The 19,796-nt window shown below is 54.6% G+C and overlaps 5 protein-coding genes across 5 annotated transcripts; 2 read left to right on the top strand and 3 right to left on the bottom strand.

The window, feature by feature from the left end:
• Positions 1 to 1,448: 1,448 nt before the first annotated feature.
• On the bottom strand, positions 1,449 to 2,367 carry DL89DRAFT_298043 (uncharacterized protein; the record flags this gene model as incomplete). The annotated part of the gene is made up of 3 exons (XM_040890773.1): positions 1,449 to 1,523; positions 1,552 to 1,923; positions 2,290 to 2,367. 3 exons carry the CDS (start codon positions 2,365 to 2,367, stop codon positions 1,449 to 1,451), a joined length of 525 nt encoding a protein of 174 aa, XP_040739077.1.
• A 475-nt stretch (positions 2,368 to 2,842) lies between these two features.
• Positions 2,843 to 4,022, bottom strand: DL89DRAFT_298042 (WD40 repeat-like protein; the record flags this gene model as incomplete). Its single annotated transcript, XM_040890772.1, has 2 exons — positions 2,843 to 3,340; positions 3,402 to 4,022. 2 exons carry the CDS (start codon positions 4,020 to 4,022, stop codon positions 2,843 to 2,845), a joined length of 1,119 nt encoding a protein of 372 aa, XP_040739076.1.
• A 12,515-nt stretch (positions 4,023 to 16,537) lies between these two features.
• DL89DRAFT_263056 (uncharacterized protein) lies at positions 16,538 to 17,041 on the top strand (the record flags this gene model as incomplete). The annotated part of the gene is made up of 3 exons (XM_040885884.1): positions 16,538 to 16,566; positions 16,593 to 16,789; positions 16,830 to 17,041. 3 exons carry the CDS (start codon positions 16,538 to 16,540, stop codon positions 17,039 to 17,041), a joined length of 438 nt encoding a protein of 145 aa, XP_040739075.1.
• Positions 17,042 to 18,744: 1,703 nt separating this feature from the next.
• DL89DRAFT_272993 (uncharacterized protein) lies at positions 18,745 to 19,364 on the top strand. The gene has a single exon (XM_040889028.1). The coding sequence runs from the start codon at positions 18,888 to 18,890 to the stop codon at positions 19,191 to 19,193; it is 306 nt and encodes a 101-aa protein (XP_040739074.1). The 5' UTR covers positions 18,745 to 18,887; the 3' UTR covers positions 19,194 to 19,364.
• On the bottom strand, positions 19,242 to 19,588 carry DL89DRAFT_272992 (uncharacterized protein; the record flags this gene model as incomplete). Its single annotated transcript, XM_040889027.1, has 2 exons — positions 19,242 to 19,499; positions 19,581 to 19,588. 2 exons carry the CDS (start codon positions 19,586 to 19,588, stop codon positions 19,340 to 19,342), a joined length of 168 nt encoding a protein of 55 aa, XP_040739073.1. The 3' UTR covers positions 19,242 to 19,339.
• Between the last annotated feature and the right edge of the window lie 208 nt (positions 19,589 to 19,796).

Below are 19,796 nucleotides of genomic sequence, written 5' to 3'. Positions count from 1 at the left end.
TGCGGCTGACCAGTACTACCATTTTAATAGTGCTACTATCACGGTGCTGCACCATGTGTTTAACCTGCGCAAGAAACAGCGGCTGCAGCCAACAAGCCAGCGGTATCAGCGAGGATGGCGACTCGGAGCTGCTGATTGAGCACGAGAATGACCCAGACCCATGGATCGTGCCTCGTTGCAGTTCATATGTGGGGTTCACGTATATGTACAGCAAGCTGCACGGGTTCTTCAATGACGTGATCAAACAGACCACCTATAGCCCACCAGATCTCAAGATGGTTGAGAGCGACCATTACCGGACGTTGGAGCAGGCCAATCCCCGGGCAAATGGACCGGCGATTTCGATGGTCAATGCACTTGTCGGGATCCACACCAGCAGCAGCAACAGTCGAGAGACATGGATTTCAGAAGAATGTCGGTTGATGCGTCCGATGGGCCGCCGCGCCAATTCTTGTTCGACTCCTACAACGGCGCAAGTCACCAGATGTGGAACACTGGAAACGCAGCTAGGCAGTTTTAGCGTAGAGCCATGGCATAGCCAGGCCAGCGCACCCGAATCTGAGGGTATCGTCATTGACCCTGCACCTAAGCATGCTACAGAGATGAGCAATGAGCAACCCGTATCACAGGCCAGCAACCAACCATCCGGTTACAAATTCAGTGGAGTGCAGAGGTTGCTGGGCCAATAGAGCGGTTGGGCGAACCTACATCTCGCTTTGCCCATCTGCAACAGTTGAATGACACTTCGAACAGCATACGATGCTCGTCCTCGAATGTCTCAGGAGCAACTTCCAGACGCTGGGATCACTCAGTCACCAAAGCGCCAAACCAACAGTCCGCCTCGAACACACCTAGCAACGTGTCAATTCCAGCAGGCCGATATCGATATGCTCCTCCATGGCCTTGTCTCTGGCGTTGAGTCGACCGTGGCTGATAGCTCGCAACAACAGCAGCGGCCACAGCAACAGCAAAATCGGCACAATTTCGAGTGGTCAGAGCAGTTGTTGTCAAGTCTTTTGTCCAACCGTGTGGATGAAGTCGACAATGCCAACGAGAAGACCCCACCATGCTCACGGACCGTGTGTTCACCAAAGCCGGTGCGACTGGATCTGAGCCAGATGAGCAGTGCTGAGCTGCAGAGTATGATCTCAAAGCTGATTGCCACTCCGCAGCATGACGCCACATCCACTTCTGATAAACAGAACGCTGTCACATATGGAAGCGTCTTGCAACATGCACCACATGTTGCAGAAACGAACTTGAGCGTGCAGCGGCAGCAAGCTGTCGAGGGAACAGTGGCAGGAATGAACCATTTAATCGATGGGGTATCTTTGTCGTTTGCTGTCAAAGGCATCCAGGAGTAAATACCACAGATCATTTACATCGGCCACACTTTTGGGAACAAATGTAATAACAACAGTGTATTAGACATGTGCGCCGCTATTAGCTCACGACTTTGTTTCACGGAATGACATAGACTGCTGGTACTCGCGCAGTGTGTTGATGTCGCGGAAGTGCCTATGCTGCAGCTTCTTTGATGTCATCCAACACCATGTTTGCTGAGTAGTAGTGTCTCAGGTAGATCCGGCGCTGGAACTCCAGCATCGCGCCAGTCACTACCACACGTTCCTCAATTGGCAGTGCATCGAAGTAGTCGTGGTCCACCAGGAACGGGTTCTCCGGGGGTGGGTTCACCGCAGTAACTATGAGCTCTACCAAAATATCCCAGGGCCGGATGTCAAACACCCGCCACGTCTCAACCGTCTCCATCTTCAGCGGCAGGTCGCGCCCCAGGCGCTGGTTGCGGCCAGTATGTAGGAGCGATTCGTGGTCCGTCTTGGGCCAGACATACGGACACCGGTACCGCGGGTAACCGGCAAGCATGAAGCTGATCCCGTCCTTATCGTCCTCGAGGTTTTTTGTCTGACATGTCAAACGGCTGCTCCATGTCTTTCTTGGCCTCATTCATCCTACAGATACATCCCCTGTGGGTGAGCACATTGAGCAAAAACACATTGTTGCGGGATATTGACTCGCACGCAAATGCATGCATCTCATTTTGGGAGGGGATAGGTTCATGCAGCTCATGCAGCACCCAATGTGCCTGGGGCAACTCACATTTGCTTTGTCTCATCGGTGGCCTGGATCTTGTCGCTACAATTAGAGTTTTCCGGGATAGGATAGGCATTAGGGTTTTGCTATCAGGGTAGGCATTCAGTGCCACCGCATATCACGCAGCTCATGCCTGGCATGCACTTACACGTAATCGCATATGGTTAGGCTCGAGACTGGCGGTTTAGTCTGCTTGGACACCCCATCGCGGCGGTAGATACGCATTATGACCTCCTCGCGGCTGCGAATATACATTGTAAAATGTGCAAAGCCCTACAAGCAGACAAAATACACCGCAATAAGCTGCCAGTGCTTGGTCTCTCAGCTGACCCGCGACTAGCAGGGGCTGCTGGAAAACAACAGCATGTCGCTGTCTTACCTTCAAGGCACCTATGCTCATGCAGTCGGCCATGAACTGGCTAAGCCGCGTCAGGTCATTTGGAGGCATTGGCTACAGGGCGAAAGCTGGCTCTTAGCGACTGTGAAATGCATGCAAATTTCAACCAGCGTGTTACTGTGCGACTCCAGTATGCGCCCTTGGCTGTCTAGAGAGCTGTGAAGACAGGGGCTTTGCTGGCATCCTTCTCTGTACCTCTGTAACGCTTTCCACGGTCATAATTGCGACGAAATGAGGGCTGCAAGTCTTGCAAGGAGCAGAATGTAAAGGAGGGAGCTATAGTAACAAACGAGAAACGAGAAACGAGAGGAGAGAGTCTAGCTGGAAAATATTTTAAGCCTGGATTTCGCGCTCAAAATACTGGGCGCCCAGCGACCAAAGTTTGAGGCTGGGCGAGCACACGCTGCGCCCCGCCGCCGCAGCCTCGTCGTCACCATAGTCGGAAAACCTGCGCTGGCCCGCAGCCGTCGCCAGCAGTGCGTAGTGTGGATGGCATGCAACCCCAGCAACCAAGTCGTCATGGGCCGGAACCCTTGCCACGCCCCTGTCCTCGGCGCTGTCCAGCCCACATATGTCATGGAATGCCAGCGAGCCATCCATCTGTCCAGCAACAAGGAACCTGCCCATGGTGTCAAAGTCAAACGCCATCCTCTGCTGTGTCGTTGCCGGGCGTTCAACGACCGCGTAGGGCCCACGCAAATCCCGCACGTCCCAGGCAACAATATGTCGTGACTGCCGCGGCGCTGCCCACAAAAAGCATGCCGTTAGGCGACCACTGCAGATGGGCAACACCCTGGCCGGCATATTCAGCTGGCACAGGCCATACAGAAGCTGTGGTGGAGTCTGCAGAGCGCAGGCTTATCTGGCCGCTGAACGACCCGCATGCAAGCACTTGCGACGTCGGCGAAAAGGCAAGGCAGGAGATTATCCCGCGCACCCCGTCTTTGCTGCGTCGTGTTGGCGAGGTGCTATCCAGGGAGATGGGCAATCCGGCGCGTTGAGTATCAAACACTCCGATGCTCCTTTGATATCCGGCGTATATGCGGCTACCGTCAGGCGAGAATAGTGTGCAGTTGGCGGTCATTAGAACCTCCTTCGAGTCGTAGGCCGCGTAGTGTGCGCGTACAGACCCGTAGTTGGTGTCGCGCAAGTGCAGTGGGTGGTCGCGTGTTGATTCCACAAGGCAGCAGGTAGACGGTGTGGCGTGGTGCATGTACGGGTACCACGAGAAATCAATGAAGCGTTCGGCATGTGGGATTGCAGCGGCTGGCGATATCTGTCGGCACTCTGTATCTGCCGAAACGCTGCCCTGCGCAATGCTATCCACTATATCGCAGACGTTGTATATGTGTAATGCGTTATCCTCGGTATGCGCGGCCAGCGATGTCCCATCGGGCGACCATTTGACAGACTTGTAAAAATTGCCATCTTCCTCGGGCGAGCCGCTGGCCAGGCACTGCGTCTGAATAGCATTATCCGAGATATGGTATTGGTAAAGATATGGCTCTGGCATTATAGTAGCAGCAAGACGAAATGTCGAAGCCATCTCCATCATATATTACAAGCGTAAGCAATGCCCTCTGTAGTGACCACTCACAGACATATGGGGTGCACCGGCTACAGCATATCGCTATCGGTAAAACTGCGGCCGAGTGGCGAGCCCATGCTCCTCGCGCATCATGGCCAGCATCATATCGTCCTGGTCGCTCGGCGGCAAAGGCTCGTCGATCGGCTCGCCAATCTCATCATCAAGCTCCTCTTGGGTCCTCTCTGTATCTGGATGCATCAAGCGGTCCACACGGTCTAGCCCAATCCGTGCTCGTTCGTTGTTTGGATTCATATCCAGTGCCACCGCATAGTTTTCCGCTGCTCTCGGCAGCTCGTTGGCCAGCGTCAGGATGTCGGCGTACACTGTGTACAGTGCGTCGGACTCATTCTCGGGCAGAAACTTTTCCATCATGGCAATGGCTTCGGAGTGCTGCCCAGTCGACCCGTACAGCGATGCTAGCGCTTCGACAGCACCGGCACATCGCCGGTCAATCTGAAGCGCCGACTTCAGCAGAGCAACAGCCCTGTCGTAGCTCTCGGGGCTGTGTGACAGGACTCGACCGATCATGGCCAGGGTGCCTGCATGGTTCGGCATCAGCTCTGCCGCTTCCTTGGCGACAACAAACGCGTCCTTGTACCGCCCACACTGCAAATACGCATCCATTATACCGCGGTATGTCAGAGCACTGCGCTTCAGGCTGTGTGCTTTCAGATACGCCTCGGCAGCTTCTTCGGAGCACTCCGATGCCATTTGGATGGCTCCTTCGGCGTAGAATGCATCGGCTGAATCGGGAGCCAGCGTCTGCGCCTTCCACACAATTGCCAGCGCCTCTTGCATTTGGCCAGCCATCATCAGATACCGTGCCATGGCCACCCAGCCCTCGGGCCGTGTCTCGTCGGTCTTGAGCAACTCGGTGCCGAGCTGGTACACGGAGTACGCGTCTTGGTCGCACGACTGCAGCAGGTCCGAATATGTTCCCATCTCGAGCATCAGCGATGGATCCACCAGCAGCGCCTTCTCGTACAGTGCCCGCGCCTTCCTCACATCGTTCAGCATATAGTGGCAGGTTGCCTGCTGAGCCAGGAGCGGTGCTGAGTCCCGGTGTCTCCTCAGCATCTTTTGGAACTCCTTGATCGCCTCCGCATAGGCAAGCCTTGCAACCAGGCTGTTTGCAACCGTCAGGCTCTTCACATCATGGTACGCATTGCCATCAGCCATATATGGTGTTGGCCGCTCAGCAGTCCCCCTCGCCGAATTCAGATATGCATACGCCTCGACGGCATTCGGCTGGGCTTCCAGCAGCGCTTCGTGCAGGTCTGCTGCATCCGGGCTATTCACTAGTGCCGCACATTTTGCCATTCGTGCAATGTCTTGCACACGCCTGTGCTTTGTGGGGATCTGACGCAGCTGCGCAAGGCACATGTCGTACTCCTTCAGCTGCCAGCGGATATTGGCGATGTCGCGCGCCACGCTTTCGAGCTGGTCGCGGGACAGTTGGGCACGGGCGGGGCCTGAGACAAACTTTGTCAGGGTCATTAACGCCCGGCGATAGTGCCTGTTGCTTTGCTGGCTTTTGCTGAGAGTATCGAGCAACTGCAGCCGCTCGGCTATTGGCAGAGCAGGGTCGGCCAGGCGCGGCGTGCATTCAAGCTCGGCCAGCTGCAGCGCAGAGTCGCACAGGTCGCTGTCTAGCAGCTGCTCTACTGCCTCGGTAATTGCGCGGCTGGTAGCCATTGGAACGTAAATGAAAAGCAAAAATAGGAAGCAGGGGCTAGAGACACAAGCAGCGCGAAAGCAACAAAGGCGTGATAGATCTGAGTCGCACCCAGAGTGATTTTGATCACAGCATCTGCTTTGTTTACGACAAGCCGGCTAGTGCTGGTTCGCGATGCAGCCGCTTCGGTCCTTGCTGTCCTAATGCACGACATTTCCTGTACTCTAACACCCCAATTCAACCACCCCAAATGGACGAACTCTTTTCCAGCCTTGCTATGCAAACCGTCAAGCTGGTCGGCAAGGCAGCATTCGGTGCTGCCAGTTCGATCGCTATGAAGCGCGTCACCGAATACGTCAAGAGCCTGCCGGAGCTCTCCTCCAAGGGGCCATCCGAACTGGATCAACTACGCTCCCGCTTTGCCTCCAAGCTGCGCATTGTGACGCCAGCCATCGACCTGATCGAGATCATCGCAGCGCGCGGGCACTCGACGATGACGAGCGTTTTGCAGCTGACGCATGGGCTGCGGCGGATATTGTGAGGTTTAGCGAAAAGCTAGAAAGGCTGGAAGCGGCAGGAGCAAAGCGGGCGGAGCTAAGTCAGAGCATCATGAGTGACTTGAATAGCTTGCTGGCTAAGATTGAGGAGGCTGTGCCGCTGCTGAATTTGGCGCTGACGACATCGGGAGCGCACTTGGGCGGAGCGATGCCAGCAGGCGTGTCACCGGGGCGGCTGATGCAGGCATCAGTACTGTTGTCGCGGACAACGGGCCGGTTTGAGGCGAACAGGGCGAAGAAGGAGGTTCTGGTGGGTGAGCCGTTTTCACTGAGGCTGTATAGCCTGTTTGTGGGCTCCGTGAGACCAAAGACACGGAACGACTTCACGTGGAAGGAGGAATATGCAAAGTGCCAGGCGGAGCTGTGGCGGGTGCCGGCCGATGACAAGGAGGCGGCTGATGCGCTGCAGTACGAGCTGCGGATCATTGAGGATCTGAATGACGGCAGGTACCACGAGGACGAGGAAGCCAGCGACAAGGTTGCTCTGGCGGCGGCAGCATGGTGAAGCCTGGGCGAGTCATGCGCATGCGACTGGACAGCATTGCCAACATGCATTATACGTCGGCGGGCTCGCTGCTCAACATCGAGGAGTCGAACTCGCCAGTGCTGGTGGTGCATTTCCAGACCGGAGCAGGCAGAAATTACGATGGTGAGGGCGACGAAGGTGAAGAAGACGCACAGACCATCCGAGAGTCGCAGGTTGACAAGTGGTACGCGCTGGAGGTGCTGGACGAGGCCGACGATGCACCTGACGGCTCGGAGAGCGACAGCGACAGCGACTCTGAGGACGACTCTGCCGAGCCGTCGCCAGCGTCGTCATCGGAAAAGATCGACGCCCTAGGCGATGCTCTCGAGTCATCGTGCAGCATTGGGGCAGGTGCTGATGTAAACAGCGGCCCAATAGTGGGGTCGCAGGACTTGGAGTATGCAGACCTGGCGCGGCCAGTCGAATTCCTGGCGCAAGAGTGGCGGAAGTGCATCTTGAGCCTGCTGGAGTACATGGTGCGCCTGGCAGCTGTCGAGATGAGCGAGCAGATGTCGCACCTCGAGGTACCCGACGAGAAGCTGAGGCTGTATCTGACTGATGCGCCTGTTGAGACCAACGTCGCCATGCGCATTCCTGGCGCCCAGTCGCTGGCGGCTACGCCGCAGAGGTCGCGCAGCTCGGTGCTGGCCAGCAAAGAGCAGTCGGCAGTCGGTAGCCCACACCGGCTGTGAGCCTGCAGACTGCTCAAGCTATTATTGGCGTGGCCTGGTTCTGGGCTAATCTCTCAGTGTAGCTATCGCGGTTTAAAAAGCGGTGGGCTAAAAATACATTGCTGACATGCATGTCCCTGCAAGTGTCGACCTCGATTGTCACGCTAAAGAACAGAAAAACAACAGCGCATTTCGTGCTGATTTTTCTGCACCTCGCGTCGCTGACAGCCCCCGTTTTTGTATTCTTGCTTCTGCGCGGCGGGGCAATATTTATTCAAGAGGTAGACCTGGCAGCTTGTCCCTTTTGCCTCCGCTGCTCACCTTTTCTCTACTATTATTTCCCTCACAGCCTTTATCCATATCCACATCTCTGGGTGGCTACGTATATATAAATCATGTCCGAGTATCCACAGGCCTCCACCTACGCCATGCCCGCGGCGCCAGATGAGTATACCTACGAGACTGCTAATCAGCAGCAGGAGCAACAGCAGCAGCAGGCAGGAAACAGCCAGGTGCCAGACCGGGCCACCCGTGTCAGCTACGCGATGCCATCGCCGCAAGAGGACGGGCCCGGCAAGCAGGACGAAGGGTCGCAGGTGCAGGCGCGGCTGTTCCGGCACACCTCGCTACTGCGCGACAAGAACCTGTCGTTCAATGTAGCCAAGGACATCGCGAGCCTGCCGCCGGTGCCCGAAATCTTCGTCGAGAACTGCGTGCCGGTATTCGAAGTCGGCTACTGGATGAATTTTGGCGGGTTCAACTCGGTGCGGCAGCAGCACGAGCTGTACCGCGAGCACATCACCATGCTGTCGGTGTGGAATCTGCCAGTCGAGTCGCCGTATGGCGCGGATATCACGGCGTGCCTGAACCTCGGGTGGCCGGCAGTGACGCATGTGTCGCTCGAGTACAGCACGTGGGAGCCGGAGCCGAACCGGTTCAGCATCTCCTGGCACAAGATCCTGTGCGAGTCGGACATGTTCCCGAACCTTGTCGACTACCGCGTGTGGCAGATGCTGCCGGCGCGGCTGGAGGTGTTTTCAATCCACAAGCTCAAGACTGTGCAGGAGCGCAACCAGGCGACTGACATTATCGCGCAGGTGCCCGAGCTGCTGTCGCCGACGCCCGCCGTGCAGCAGTTCTACGAGCACCGGTGCCGGTACCTGGAGCACGTGGTGATGTCGATGGACTCGATGAATAAGGCCGAGACCTATACAAAGTACAAGTACCTGACGCTGGCGCTGGCCACGCCTGTGCTGGCGCCACGCACCCTGACAATCGTCAACTGCCGCCTGAAGCACATCCGGGCGATTCTGAACTGCATTGACCGGAATGCATTGGGGCTGCCAACCACCCAGCTGCAGTACTCGCCCGGCCGCCTGGAGCTCGGCAAAGGGCTGCAGCACCTGCACTTGAAGATGGCGTCGCTGTACGACGAGCTGACGGGCTTGCCGATTTCCGCCGCCCGCTTCCCCGACCTGACCAGCCTGATCATCGAGCACTCGCCGGCGCTGGACAACACGCTGCCGATGGGCGAGAAGTTTGGCCAGCTGTGGGACTCGCGGTGGACTGCGCTCAAGCGCCTGCAGCTGCCGTTCTTCAGCGACCACCATGCGCCATTGCTGCTCAAGTTTATGCCCAACCTGGAGATCCTGGCCATTCTGCCTGCGCCCGGATTCGAGGCTGGCGAGGAGTACCCGGACGGCCTGAGCGCTGCGACCTTGGTCAAGCTGGCCACGCAGCTGCAGTCGCTGCGGCACTTTGAGGTGCGCTCGATGCTGAGACTCAAGGGCAAGAAGCCGTATGCGCTCGGCGACCAGATTGCCCTGGCCATGGCCAAGCCGCCCTTGGCTGCCCGCCCCGACCTCAAGCTGTTTGCTGTGCCGTGCATCCAGATGGACTTTGTGTCGGTGCTCAAGATCCTGGCGTTTATGCCGGGTGTCGAGCAGCTCGAGTTCCAGCTGCCTGACCAGTTTGCCTTGCCACCCAGCGCTGCTGGGGCGAAGAGCCCAGCTGCCGGCAAGCCCAACAACCTGCACATCGACACGGGAAGGTTCAACCCAAACGTCGCCCACAACCTGGAGGGCAGCGGATGGGAAGAGGAGAAGAAGAAGTTCAAGGAGGCGTTTGCCGGCAAGAACCACTCGCTGCTGTCGGCCACCATTACTGGATACCACCCGGATCTGCACTCGGCCGACTTCACCGAGTTCCTGGGCCTGTTCCCGGATCTCGAGGAGCTGGCGTTCCGCTCCATCAACCGCGAGGACCACGACAACATCGACCAGCTGGCCGGCGTTCTGACTGCGCTCAACCCGGAGCTGGTCGTCCGCATCCTGTAACCGCGTCCTTGTCTTCTGTTATGTGTATCTAGCCTAAGCTCTTGTGCCCCACCTCCCCTTTCCAAGTCTCCAGCTGCTGCCATAGGTTTCAAACTAGTCTATCAGTCCTCAACGAAAAAACTGCAAATTCATTCCTACTTTTTCATTGCATTGTACCGCTTGGCCATCGGCGACTGGAGCAGCGAAGCACCAGGCCGCTTGAGAAGCGAGCCAGGACCCGGCGGCAACAGCGTCGACTTGCTGTTCAATGTCTTGCGCCGCACAATCAGGCTCTCCACAGATAATGGCGTGTCAAGACCATCATCGGCCAGTCCGACCAGGCCGTTCGAGCTGGTCTGCGAGCTGTTCATCCGTGTCAAGAACCCACTCCCGTCCGCTAGCCGCACACCCATGCTGCCCTGTTTGCTGCTGTCGTTGTCTGAAGACCCATTGTCGTCATCGTCGCTCTCGACGCGCATGCGCGGTCTTGATAGCTGCTGCTGAACAGCAGCAGCTACCGAGTTCTCATCGATTTCCTCCTCGAGATCCAGCATCTCATCATTCAGCAGATCGTCGTCATCGTCATCGTCGCCGTCGTCGTCACCGGCTGGTGCCTGAGACGAGTTGCCTCTAGTGGACTGTGTGGGTGGCCGCATCAGTGCAGCGTTGGCAAATGCCGCAGTCTCTGGGTTCTTTGCAATAGCAGCCAGATTCGTGTCGTGGATCTCCTTCGCCATGAGCTTTCTTCTGAGCCGTGCGCGCTCCTCCATACGCTCCTGCCTCGACTGTCGGTCGTTGTAGTCCTCCTCATCGAGACCCAAGAGGTTGCGTGCGCGACCACGATTCCTTAAATTGCCTGTGGCGATATCCTTGGCGAGCTCCTGGATCACCTTCTCGTCGTCTTCCATGGCCCGCTGCCGATGCAGCTCACGGATCGCCTCGTCACCCTCTTCATCAGACATGTCCTCGTTGTTGATCAAGGGGTCGGCCAGCAGCTGTTTCGGCTTCTTCGTCGCTGTCCAGCTCGTGGAACTCGTTCTCAGAGTCCGAAGGTATGTTGGCCTGGGAATCATTGCCCCAGTCGAACTTGCGGTGCCGGATCGTGCGCTGGCCATCATTGTCAGAATCAGAGCTCTCGCCCTCTTCGGCCTCGTCCTCAAGGAACTCGGATCTCTCGAGCCTGCCCATCTTTTTCTTCTTCTTCTCGTCGAGCTGTGCGCGGCGCTGCAACAGGCGACCACGGGGACGTGGCTGGGATCCGTCGGACTCGTCGGCTATCCCTGGATGTTGGTCTCCTGGCTCTTCAGCCCGTGCGGGTGATGCTTCGGCTGCCGTTTCTGGCCTGTCATCCCCGTCATCATCAGACAGCTCCAGTTGCAACGCCTGTCGGACCAGCGTTGGGATGTCTGAACTCTGCGAATCCTCGCAGTCTGGAATCGTTGGCTGCAGCGACTGCGTCATCTGTGTTGGCATACCATCGCCCAGAGCCGGGATCCCCACCGACATTTGCGAGTCACCAGCCAGCAGTGAGCTGTTAAGCAGGCCGAGCGGATCCATCGACTGCTGGAGCAGCTGTGTCGGCTGTGTTCCTTGCTGCGTCAGCTGTGTTGTCGGTTGCGTGGCCTGTTGTGCTGCCTGCTGTGTCCCGGCACTGGGCGTCAAAAGCAGCGAGTCCTGAGTGTCGGTTTGCAGCCCATGGTCTCCGGAGAAAATATATGACAGATCCTGCGATGGCAGAACCTGCGGGTCATCGGATGTTGGCGAACTCTCGACACGCGCCTCCTCAGGCTTGGCCGCTGGAGGCGCTGCTGGCTTCTTTGCTGGCATCTTGAACATTCCTAGGAACCTGGCCTTGCTCTGGGGGTATTCCGCAGGTTTGGGCTTGGAAACGCCAACGGGCTTGCTTTCCTCAACCGCATCATCCTCGTCGTCAGATATAACCACTTTGCGCGAGCCAGTTCTCGGCTGCGGCTCGTCAGCATCAGACCCACCGTCCTCCCCCATTGCCACATCTTCGTCGCCGATTTCCACACCATTGTCCTCCATCGCCATATCTTCATCCTCATCATCTTCAATGACCTGCGAGCTGTCCTCGCCATGCCTCTTGTCCTTGCGCTTACGCCCCATGTCTTGTTTATGCACAGCCTCGAGCAGAGCGCTATTCAGTGACCGCAGTGCAAGCGGCCCGTCGGCCTTCTTGGCCGCAGGCAATGCCCCCGACACATGCATGGGCTGCGACCCGTACCGCAAAATAGTCGCCAGCCTGTCCTGCTCCTTCTTTTCCTCCTCCTTTTTCTTCTGCGCGCAGGCAAACAGGCGCGAGCTGCGTGCGCCATGTGCTAGTATCTGCTGCTTGGGTCCCACGATCTCGATCTCGACTTCATCATCCGAGTCGGCCGAGAACCGCAACCTCTGTTTGCTCTCCAATGCGTCTTGTTTGCGCTGCTTGCGTGAAGCCGCGTCCGCCTTTTCAGAGTCGAAGCGGGTGAAAAAATCTGAGAGCTGCAGGCGCTTGGTGAACTCTGTCGGGTCGATGTGCACCTGGGTTTCGCGAACTAGGCGCTCGGTCTCCTGGTGCATTTTTAATATCGCTGCCTTGGATGCTGCCCGCTGTTTCGGCGGGGAGCTATCAATTGAACCTGCTTTGGGCTTCTTAGGCCCCTTCTGCTTCTTTTTGGCCTCGCCTAGCTCAGGCTCGGACTCTGAGTCGTCCATCTCCACTCTGGCATTTGCACTCAGCTCCTCGTCACTGTCGCTTGAGCTCCCGTCCGAGTCGTCAGACACGGCACGCCGCGATGAAATTGCACCCTTGGCCGTTAGCCGCGCAACGATACTCTGCTTGCGGAGCGCAAAGTCCGTCTGCTTAAACTCCAGCTTAGGCACAACCGGTGCTGGCTTCATAGTGGCGCCCAGTTCCTGAGACTCGTCTTCGACATGCTGCTGCAGATTGCTGGACGATCGCTCCGGTGCCTTGGCTGCAGTGCCCAGCAGCGAGGACTCCAGGTGCAACCTGCTCTCTGGAGCACTGGGTAGAGCCGCAGGCTTCGGCAGCGGCTCATCATCGCTTTCTGAATCTGCGTCCGAGTCCATCATCTGTGCTAGCGGGTCAAACAGCCTCTGGTTTGTGCTCTGGATCGCTGCCCCTAGCGTCGAGGTACCTAGTCCCAGTGCATCGCCAGAGTCCGTGGTTTCGGGCTGCGTCTCATCCGCAACATCCATAAGTGCCGCTACGCTCTGCTCTGCTGCTGAGGCTCCGTTCTCCATTGTGAAGGGTGCTGCTAATTAGAAAGCGTAAAAGTAAAGTGTAGTTCCTGAAAAGAGCGCTCTACGCGACTGCAACGCGAAAAATGCCAGAAACGCGAACAGGAGCTAATACTGCTCTGATCACCACTCAGTGATTAAATATGATATTATTGCACGTGATCACAAGCATGCAATGGCTAAACCGCATGTCTCAAGCGTACATCGACGGATCTTTGCACATCTGGCAATGATATGTTTGGATTATTAAAATTGTTAAAGAGCAATAGAATGGAATAATTATATTCAAGGGACACTGCTAGCCCAGCCGCGTGTTTAGGCCCACTTGCCAATGACTGCCATGATGGCCGCGCCCACAAACATGGCAATGAAGCAGGCAGCCTTCATGCCCCGCTTGTAGCTGCGGAACTCGAGGGTGCCAAACTCTTCAGCAAGCAGATTGACCAGACCGCTGTAGATCAGGATGCCTGCCGAGAGGCAGTCGAGCACACCCATGGTGATCAGCGACGAAGGCGAGTTGGGCGCGTACGAGTAGCGGACACCGATACCGATGCACATGCCAATGGGAGTAATGAGCATGAACATGGCAGCGCTGATAAAGGCGCGGATGAACGAGTGGCGAGCGTATTTTATCTGTGCCAGACGACTACCCAGCGCCAGACCTTCGCAGAACTGGTGGAACGCAATGGCAATAAGTAGGGTCTTAAACTCAGCTCCCACTGCCACCGACAGAGTGACGCCAATGATGACCGAGTGCAGGCAAATACCGAGCTCGAGGATGTAGGTGGAAATGCGAAGTTTGCGTGCCTTGATGGAGTCGCTATCTTGGATAAATGACAGGCCATGGACGTGATTGTGGTGCGTGTGGACGGCTACTGCATCGCAGTTAGCGCTGTTATCCACAGCGTCAAAACCAATGGAGTTGCGTACTGGCAGCACAGCGTCAGGCTTCCGATCAGCGTCGCTGATGGTAGTAGCGTTGGAGCTGTCGTTGTAGTCGCGGTGCTGTTGCGCCAAGGTCTGCGACTCAAGGTTCATTGTCTCGGGCTCTGCAGAGTTGGCAAGATCGTCCGGAAGCCCGTGGCTGTGTGAGTGACCCTCCATCGCGTGGTTGGATAGCAGGAACTCCATCAGATGCATAGCAAAGATGGCCATGATCACCAGCACGCCCGGCCAGCCGCTGTAGTTGCCCATGCGGCTGCCGACGCACGGGTTACCGAGGCTGTCCGAACCGGCCGGCAGCATGTGGATGAGCGCGGTCGAAATGATGACGCCAGTTCCCAGGAACTTGCCCATGGTCAGGATGCTCGGTGAGACGCGCAGGCCAGGCATGTAGTGGCTGATGACGGGCAGCATCGAGCCTAGGCCGCCGGCGGCAAGGATGATGAAAATGGCAGCAATGTGCATGCCAGAGTTCCAGTCGTCAACGCCTGACGCATAGCAGTCGGTCTCTTCGTGATGGTCGTGGTCGTGGTCGTGGTCGTGGTCGTGGTCGTGGTCACCAACAGAATGGCGAAGCAAAAGCTGGCGCGGTCCAGCGGTGGCTGCGGCAGCAGTATGCAGGGATACCAGGCTGATGGCGGCGAGTGCCAGGAGCGGGCTGATATTCTTTCTGAAGAGCATAATGACGGCTCTGATGATGTGTTTCTGAGGGGATAGTAGCTTTGCAACGGGTGTTTTAGGGGACAGGCTCTACCAAGCACTTTTTGTATGAGGGAGCGGCCTATTATTTGGCTCGCAGAAAAGAGTAGAAACTAGCGGAGAAAATGCCAAGCGATGTTTGAATGAGGACCCCACCAGTGGTGGGGTGCACGTCTTTTATACGATGTCCTGTTATTGCTCAGGGCTGGCAATAACCCGCTCCCCCCCCCCATTCAGCAGGCCAACCTGTGTACCTTCCCAGTACTGCAGTGCAAAGAATACCAGAGCTTTCTGGCCTGCCATGCCAATCGCGTAGCGCATTGCAGAATAGTGTGCGACCTGTCTGAAAGGCGAATGTTGAGGGACGAAGAGCATGCTAGCGACACTGCTGGCCAATGGACGCGCAGCCAAGCCAGATGCGACCAGCTGCATATAGCAAGCAGAAAGCAAAGAAGCTGCACTCGCCCCAAATAGGCGAGTGGACAGCGCATTGCAGTTGGCTACAGGCCGCAATCACTGGCAAGGTACACGCTTCGAGAATAGATTTCTGTCAAAAAAAATTCCGAACGCAGCGAATGACGTGCAGAACCCAAGCCGCCAGCCCAGGTGACGCAGATGATTTGCACTGTGTAATTGTCGCACACCCCGGCTAGTGCGCACGGTCTGGATTGGGAGCAGGCGAGTACCTTACCGTAAGTACCTGTGACGCTATCATTTGCTGGTTTCCTGACACGGGGAAAATGCCGAGCATGCACTGTTTTCCCGCCCTGGTGCAGGTCCCGTCGCCATTGATGTTCTTTCATGATGGGAAAAAGAACATTCTGGACAGGACAGTAGTAGAAAAACATGCATGGCCGATGGCTCATGTGGCAGTGGTCAGAGGCGGGGTCTGGTCATTCAAACCAGTGGGCTGTAAGAGCGGCTTCACTGGCACTGTAACTTTTCACTCTACCATCTGAGTGAGGCGTAGTTGTTTGGAAGGGGATGAGTCCTGGTCAGGACCTCAGAGTAATTGCACCCTTATTTACTGACATAGGGCATTGGAGGCTGGTATTGACAAAAAGCTCAATCCACTATTTGTGCTAGTAGACTATTCCAGAGACAACGCAGTGGAACTCTGTACTTGGTTTGCCATCTCAACAGTAGCCTTGTCAGTGTTCTGTATCATGCATACCACTTGTTTTCCAGAGCGTATTTCAATTACTGACACAGCAACAGCATATTGATAGCGGCACCTGCCTGATCCATAGATCGTTATTCTGGATTTCCATGCGTGATATGCGGGTACAAGATCAGCCCGGCAGCCTGGCAACAGGCAACTTCAAATGAACGAAACCTCAATATAGCGAATGTTTGTGCTGAGTAATTGTTTGGCGCGTGCTGTGGGCAACCTGTCTACAACATTATTTATCAATCTTCAAATGGATCTGCCCTGCTAGAGATCTTTTCCGTGCTTCTGCTCCGGTTTATCTATACCAACCATGAACTCGAATTGTGTCACGAGACAACTGTAAAACCGACATGTTCGGCGGTATTCAAGATGCATTCTGAAGCATATGTTAAGGCTGATATACCGTACATGTTTGCAGCTGATATCCAACAAAACACCCTGCCAGATTCATTTCTTATGGCTGCCTTCCACAGTTTGGTAGAAACCTATTTATGGACCGCTTGGACGATGATGGGATACGGATCTGGTCGCAGACCAAAGTAGTCATCAGCAAGATTGACACGTACGGCCATCCTAGAGCGTTTTCACTGGCGCAAAGGCTTTCCTGGAAGTGCCCAGTGAACATGCTTTATCGTGGCATGTACACACAAACGTGCGTATATGCTACGTGCAGCTCAGGCCTGTGTCTTTGTATGCTTTGCTTAATATTGGGTTTAAAATACGCCAAGGCAGCGAATTCTCTGGATTAGAATCAGAACCATCTGATTCAGCTGAGGAAGGTTCTGGTATTATATTGGTAGAAACTGACTCTTCAAGTCCAACACCCCCAGTGTCGGATAAGAAGCCTGGGCTTCCAAAAATCGACAGCCATTGCTGTAGGTGCTGCTACTCCGCTTGCGACACTTCTCATTGCAGTTCTTGTGCTGCTGTGGTATAAAAAGTGGAAGGAGCACAAGCACCAGCGTGACCTGAACCCGTTTTCGGAAGACAACAACCTGCGGCCAGATAGACTCAACATTGGTGGAACTGGGTTTGCAGATGACGACCTCCCTCCTGGGTACGACAATATACAGGACAACAACTCATTCGTTATTGAGACAATGGCGGCAGCTGCTGACGGTTCATAGACTAAATGATATATATTTGATCTAGGTCACAATTAGTTTACTCGGCACGTGTTCTCCGTGTCAGAAGGTTACAAGCGATACAAGTAAAATTGTAGAGCGGGCTGAAACACCCGAAGATAGATATATATTCGGAAAGTGTGAGAGAGTGCAGAAAGGCACTAAGCAAGTGGAAAAATATAGAAGAAAGACAAGAAGGATCCGGTCCAGTATTGGACTGGGTAGCAAAATATAAAGAGAAGATAGAACAATGAAATGAGGAAAATCTAATTCTGATACTCCGAGCTGCTAAGTGACTATATAAGCGATCGTGTGGATCTCTTTGGTGCCTCGGCGTTCAGTGCTGTTGTATGACTACCGTTGTTGTTATTGGACTGGCATGTGAACTGCAATTCGCGCAGTACTGCCGCTTTAAGACTGACAAGCGTCTTGTCTGAGCTGCACATGGTTGGTGTTCGCATAACAATCGGCAAGTATAGGATGTAATTGTTTGCTAGCAGAGCATCATTCTTGATGCCCGCCTGCAGTGGAACCACTATGTCGACCGAAACTTCATAGCGCGATTCCAGGTACTCTTGGAGCGCAGAGAACGAGTTCTGCAATTTCAATTCTCCCGCTGTGGTCCCTGCACTGCACCTCGTTCTGTATGATGATCAAGCGTCAAGTAGCTCGGCTGGCATCATTTCATTGGCGAGTCCAAACTTGTCCCTGTCATCCACGACACATAGCCCTTCAAACATACCGTTCATGTCCTCCTTCAATCTCTCCAGTGCCATAGACGTGCCCTTTCCAGAGAACTTCCCGTTTAGCGTCGCCTAGTTCAGTGCTGTATTATATTCATGCGAGAAGTCCGCGGTTGGTAGCTTGATCGTAGTTACACGAGAAAGCAAGCTAAACAAGAGAACAAGTCGTTAACCTTCAGAGAGTCCAGTAGTTATGAGCTTTATGGAATGAACATAACTGGAAGTTTTGCTGAGGAGAAAAAGGGGGATGGGGCCGTTCTGGCCCACAATGTTTATACAGGTAGGGATTTGGATCTGCACATGGTGGCGAAGGGCATGGCGTTGCCCGAATGTCAACACACTGGACTTGAGTGCTGGTGCTGCTGGCATTCGGGGTCTGGAGTCCCCCTGCGCTACCATGGGCATGGCGGAGACGCACATGTATAAAGTCTCAGACAGACTGCTAGCTTTCCATACATGCCCGATAACCATTCATATCCATGGTCAACAGGTGTGACTATGAACTTCTAATTTGAAGCGCAGTGGTGAACAAGCAGGGCCACTAATGCAGAAGCTAAGGCGGGTGACATCGGGAGAATAAGAGGTAGGGCGAAGCGGGATGAAAGCAAGCTTATTGTCAGGCTTGTCCTCACTGTCCGGGTTGAACGAGAGCTGAGTGCTGGGGATCTGTAGCCAGCTGTCTCAGAGGGCCTTGCTTGAATGGCTGTGCATAGCCATGGCATCGTGTGTAACAATCAAGAAGCGCATATAGCTTGCAGCAGGCTGCAAAAGTTGATGTCTGCAAATAAGGTGACTCTGGCAATCGTCAGGAGCCGATGCAAGGCCGCAACCTCCGCAATTTGGCGCTTGATTTTTCTTTCCTGACTAATGCTGAGGCTGTTACCGCGGGTGTTACAGGGCATGTCCCAGCGTGCCAAAAATAGAAGCCTACTTTTAAAATGTTTTTGCCTCCCTTTCTCTTCTCTCGCAACTACAAAACGCTTCGGTTTCCTAGCAGGCTCCTACCACACCACTTTATGCTGTACATGTCTGTTGCATTTTCTTCGAGACGCCGCTAGATCTTGAAATTTACACAAAGCTACCTCCTTTTTCTAGAAACCTCAGCCATGTCGAACACGCCGAACGCAAACAACGCCGCGGATAACCAGCAGCAGAGCACCTGTGGCTGCAATGGCAGATCAGCAGCCCATGGCAAGGGATCCGTGGCAAAAAATGGATCCGCTGGGTTGGGAGATGCAAAGAAGACACGCTCTAAGAGCAGGAAAGGCAAACAGCACAGTCATTCCAAACATGTGGCTAATGACAATGGCAAGTCAAAGTACAAGGGTGATAGTGAGGATGATGACGATGATGATGACGATGACGAGGACGAGGACGAGGATGATGACGAGGATGAGTGCATTATCTGTTAGAATTTCAAGATCCGATTACTGTGAACTACATAGTTTTTCATCCTGTTGTTCTTTTCTTTCTTCTTCTTTTTGTCTGTGCCACCTGAGCGATGGTATAAAACCTTTTCGCTCGCCTCTCCCTTCCTACTTCTCTTTAGCTTTCTTCATCAATATATATATATATATTCCTTGACTCTGCCACTTTCTATTGCTGATACGCTCACAACGTTCGCATATTTCTGGATTAAGATACCATCGCTTGACAGCTTATTCGGAATCTGTGCTACACGAAAGTTACACACATAATCATATATAAGGTATCTTTCGCTATTCGTTTCTTATTATTTATTTTTTTTGCCCTACACCACCCGCCGTGTGCTTTGGACCTACAACACGCTTTTGTTGTACAAGTTCATCTTCAGGCCTGATTTGCAGGAGTAAAAGTGCACACTAGCATTACGCAACTGTGCTTTTCCTTGAAACTATTTTCAGTTCGTACGAAATGGCTTGCTAGGACATAAGTTTGAAAAGATCAATAGAGAGTAAAATTTTGCGGTAAATGAAGTGACAATGCTACTAACAGTTCTTGCTTACAGGGTCGTACTTTGCAAATACCTCTTTAAA

Source organism: Linderina pennispora (genome assembly GCF_002104995.1).
Source record: "Linderina pennispora strain ATCC 12442 chromosome Unknown DL89scaffold_152, whole genome shotgun sequence".
NCBI lineage: Eukaryota > Fungi > Kickxellomycota > Kickxellomycetes > Kickxellales > Kickxellaceae > Linderina > Linderina pennispora.
Note: the sequence above shows the minus strand (reverse complement) of the source record. Positions and strands in the feature narration are given on the sequence as shown.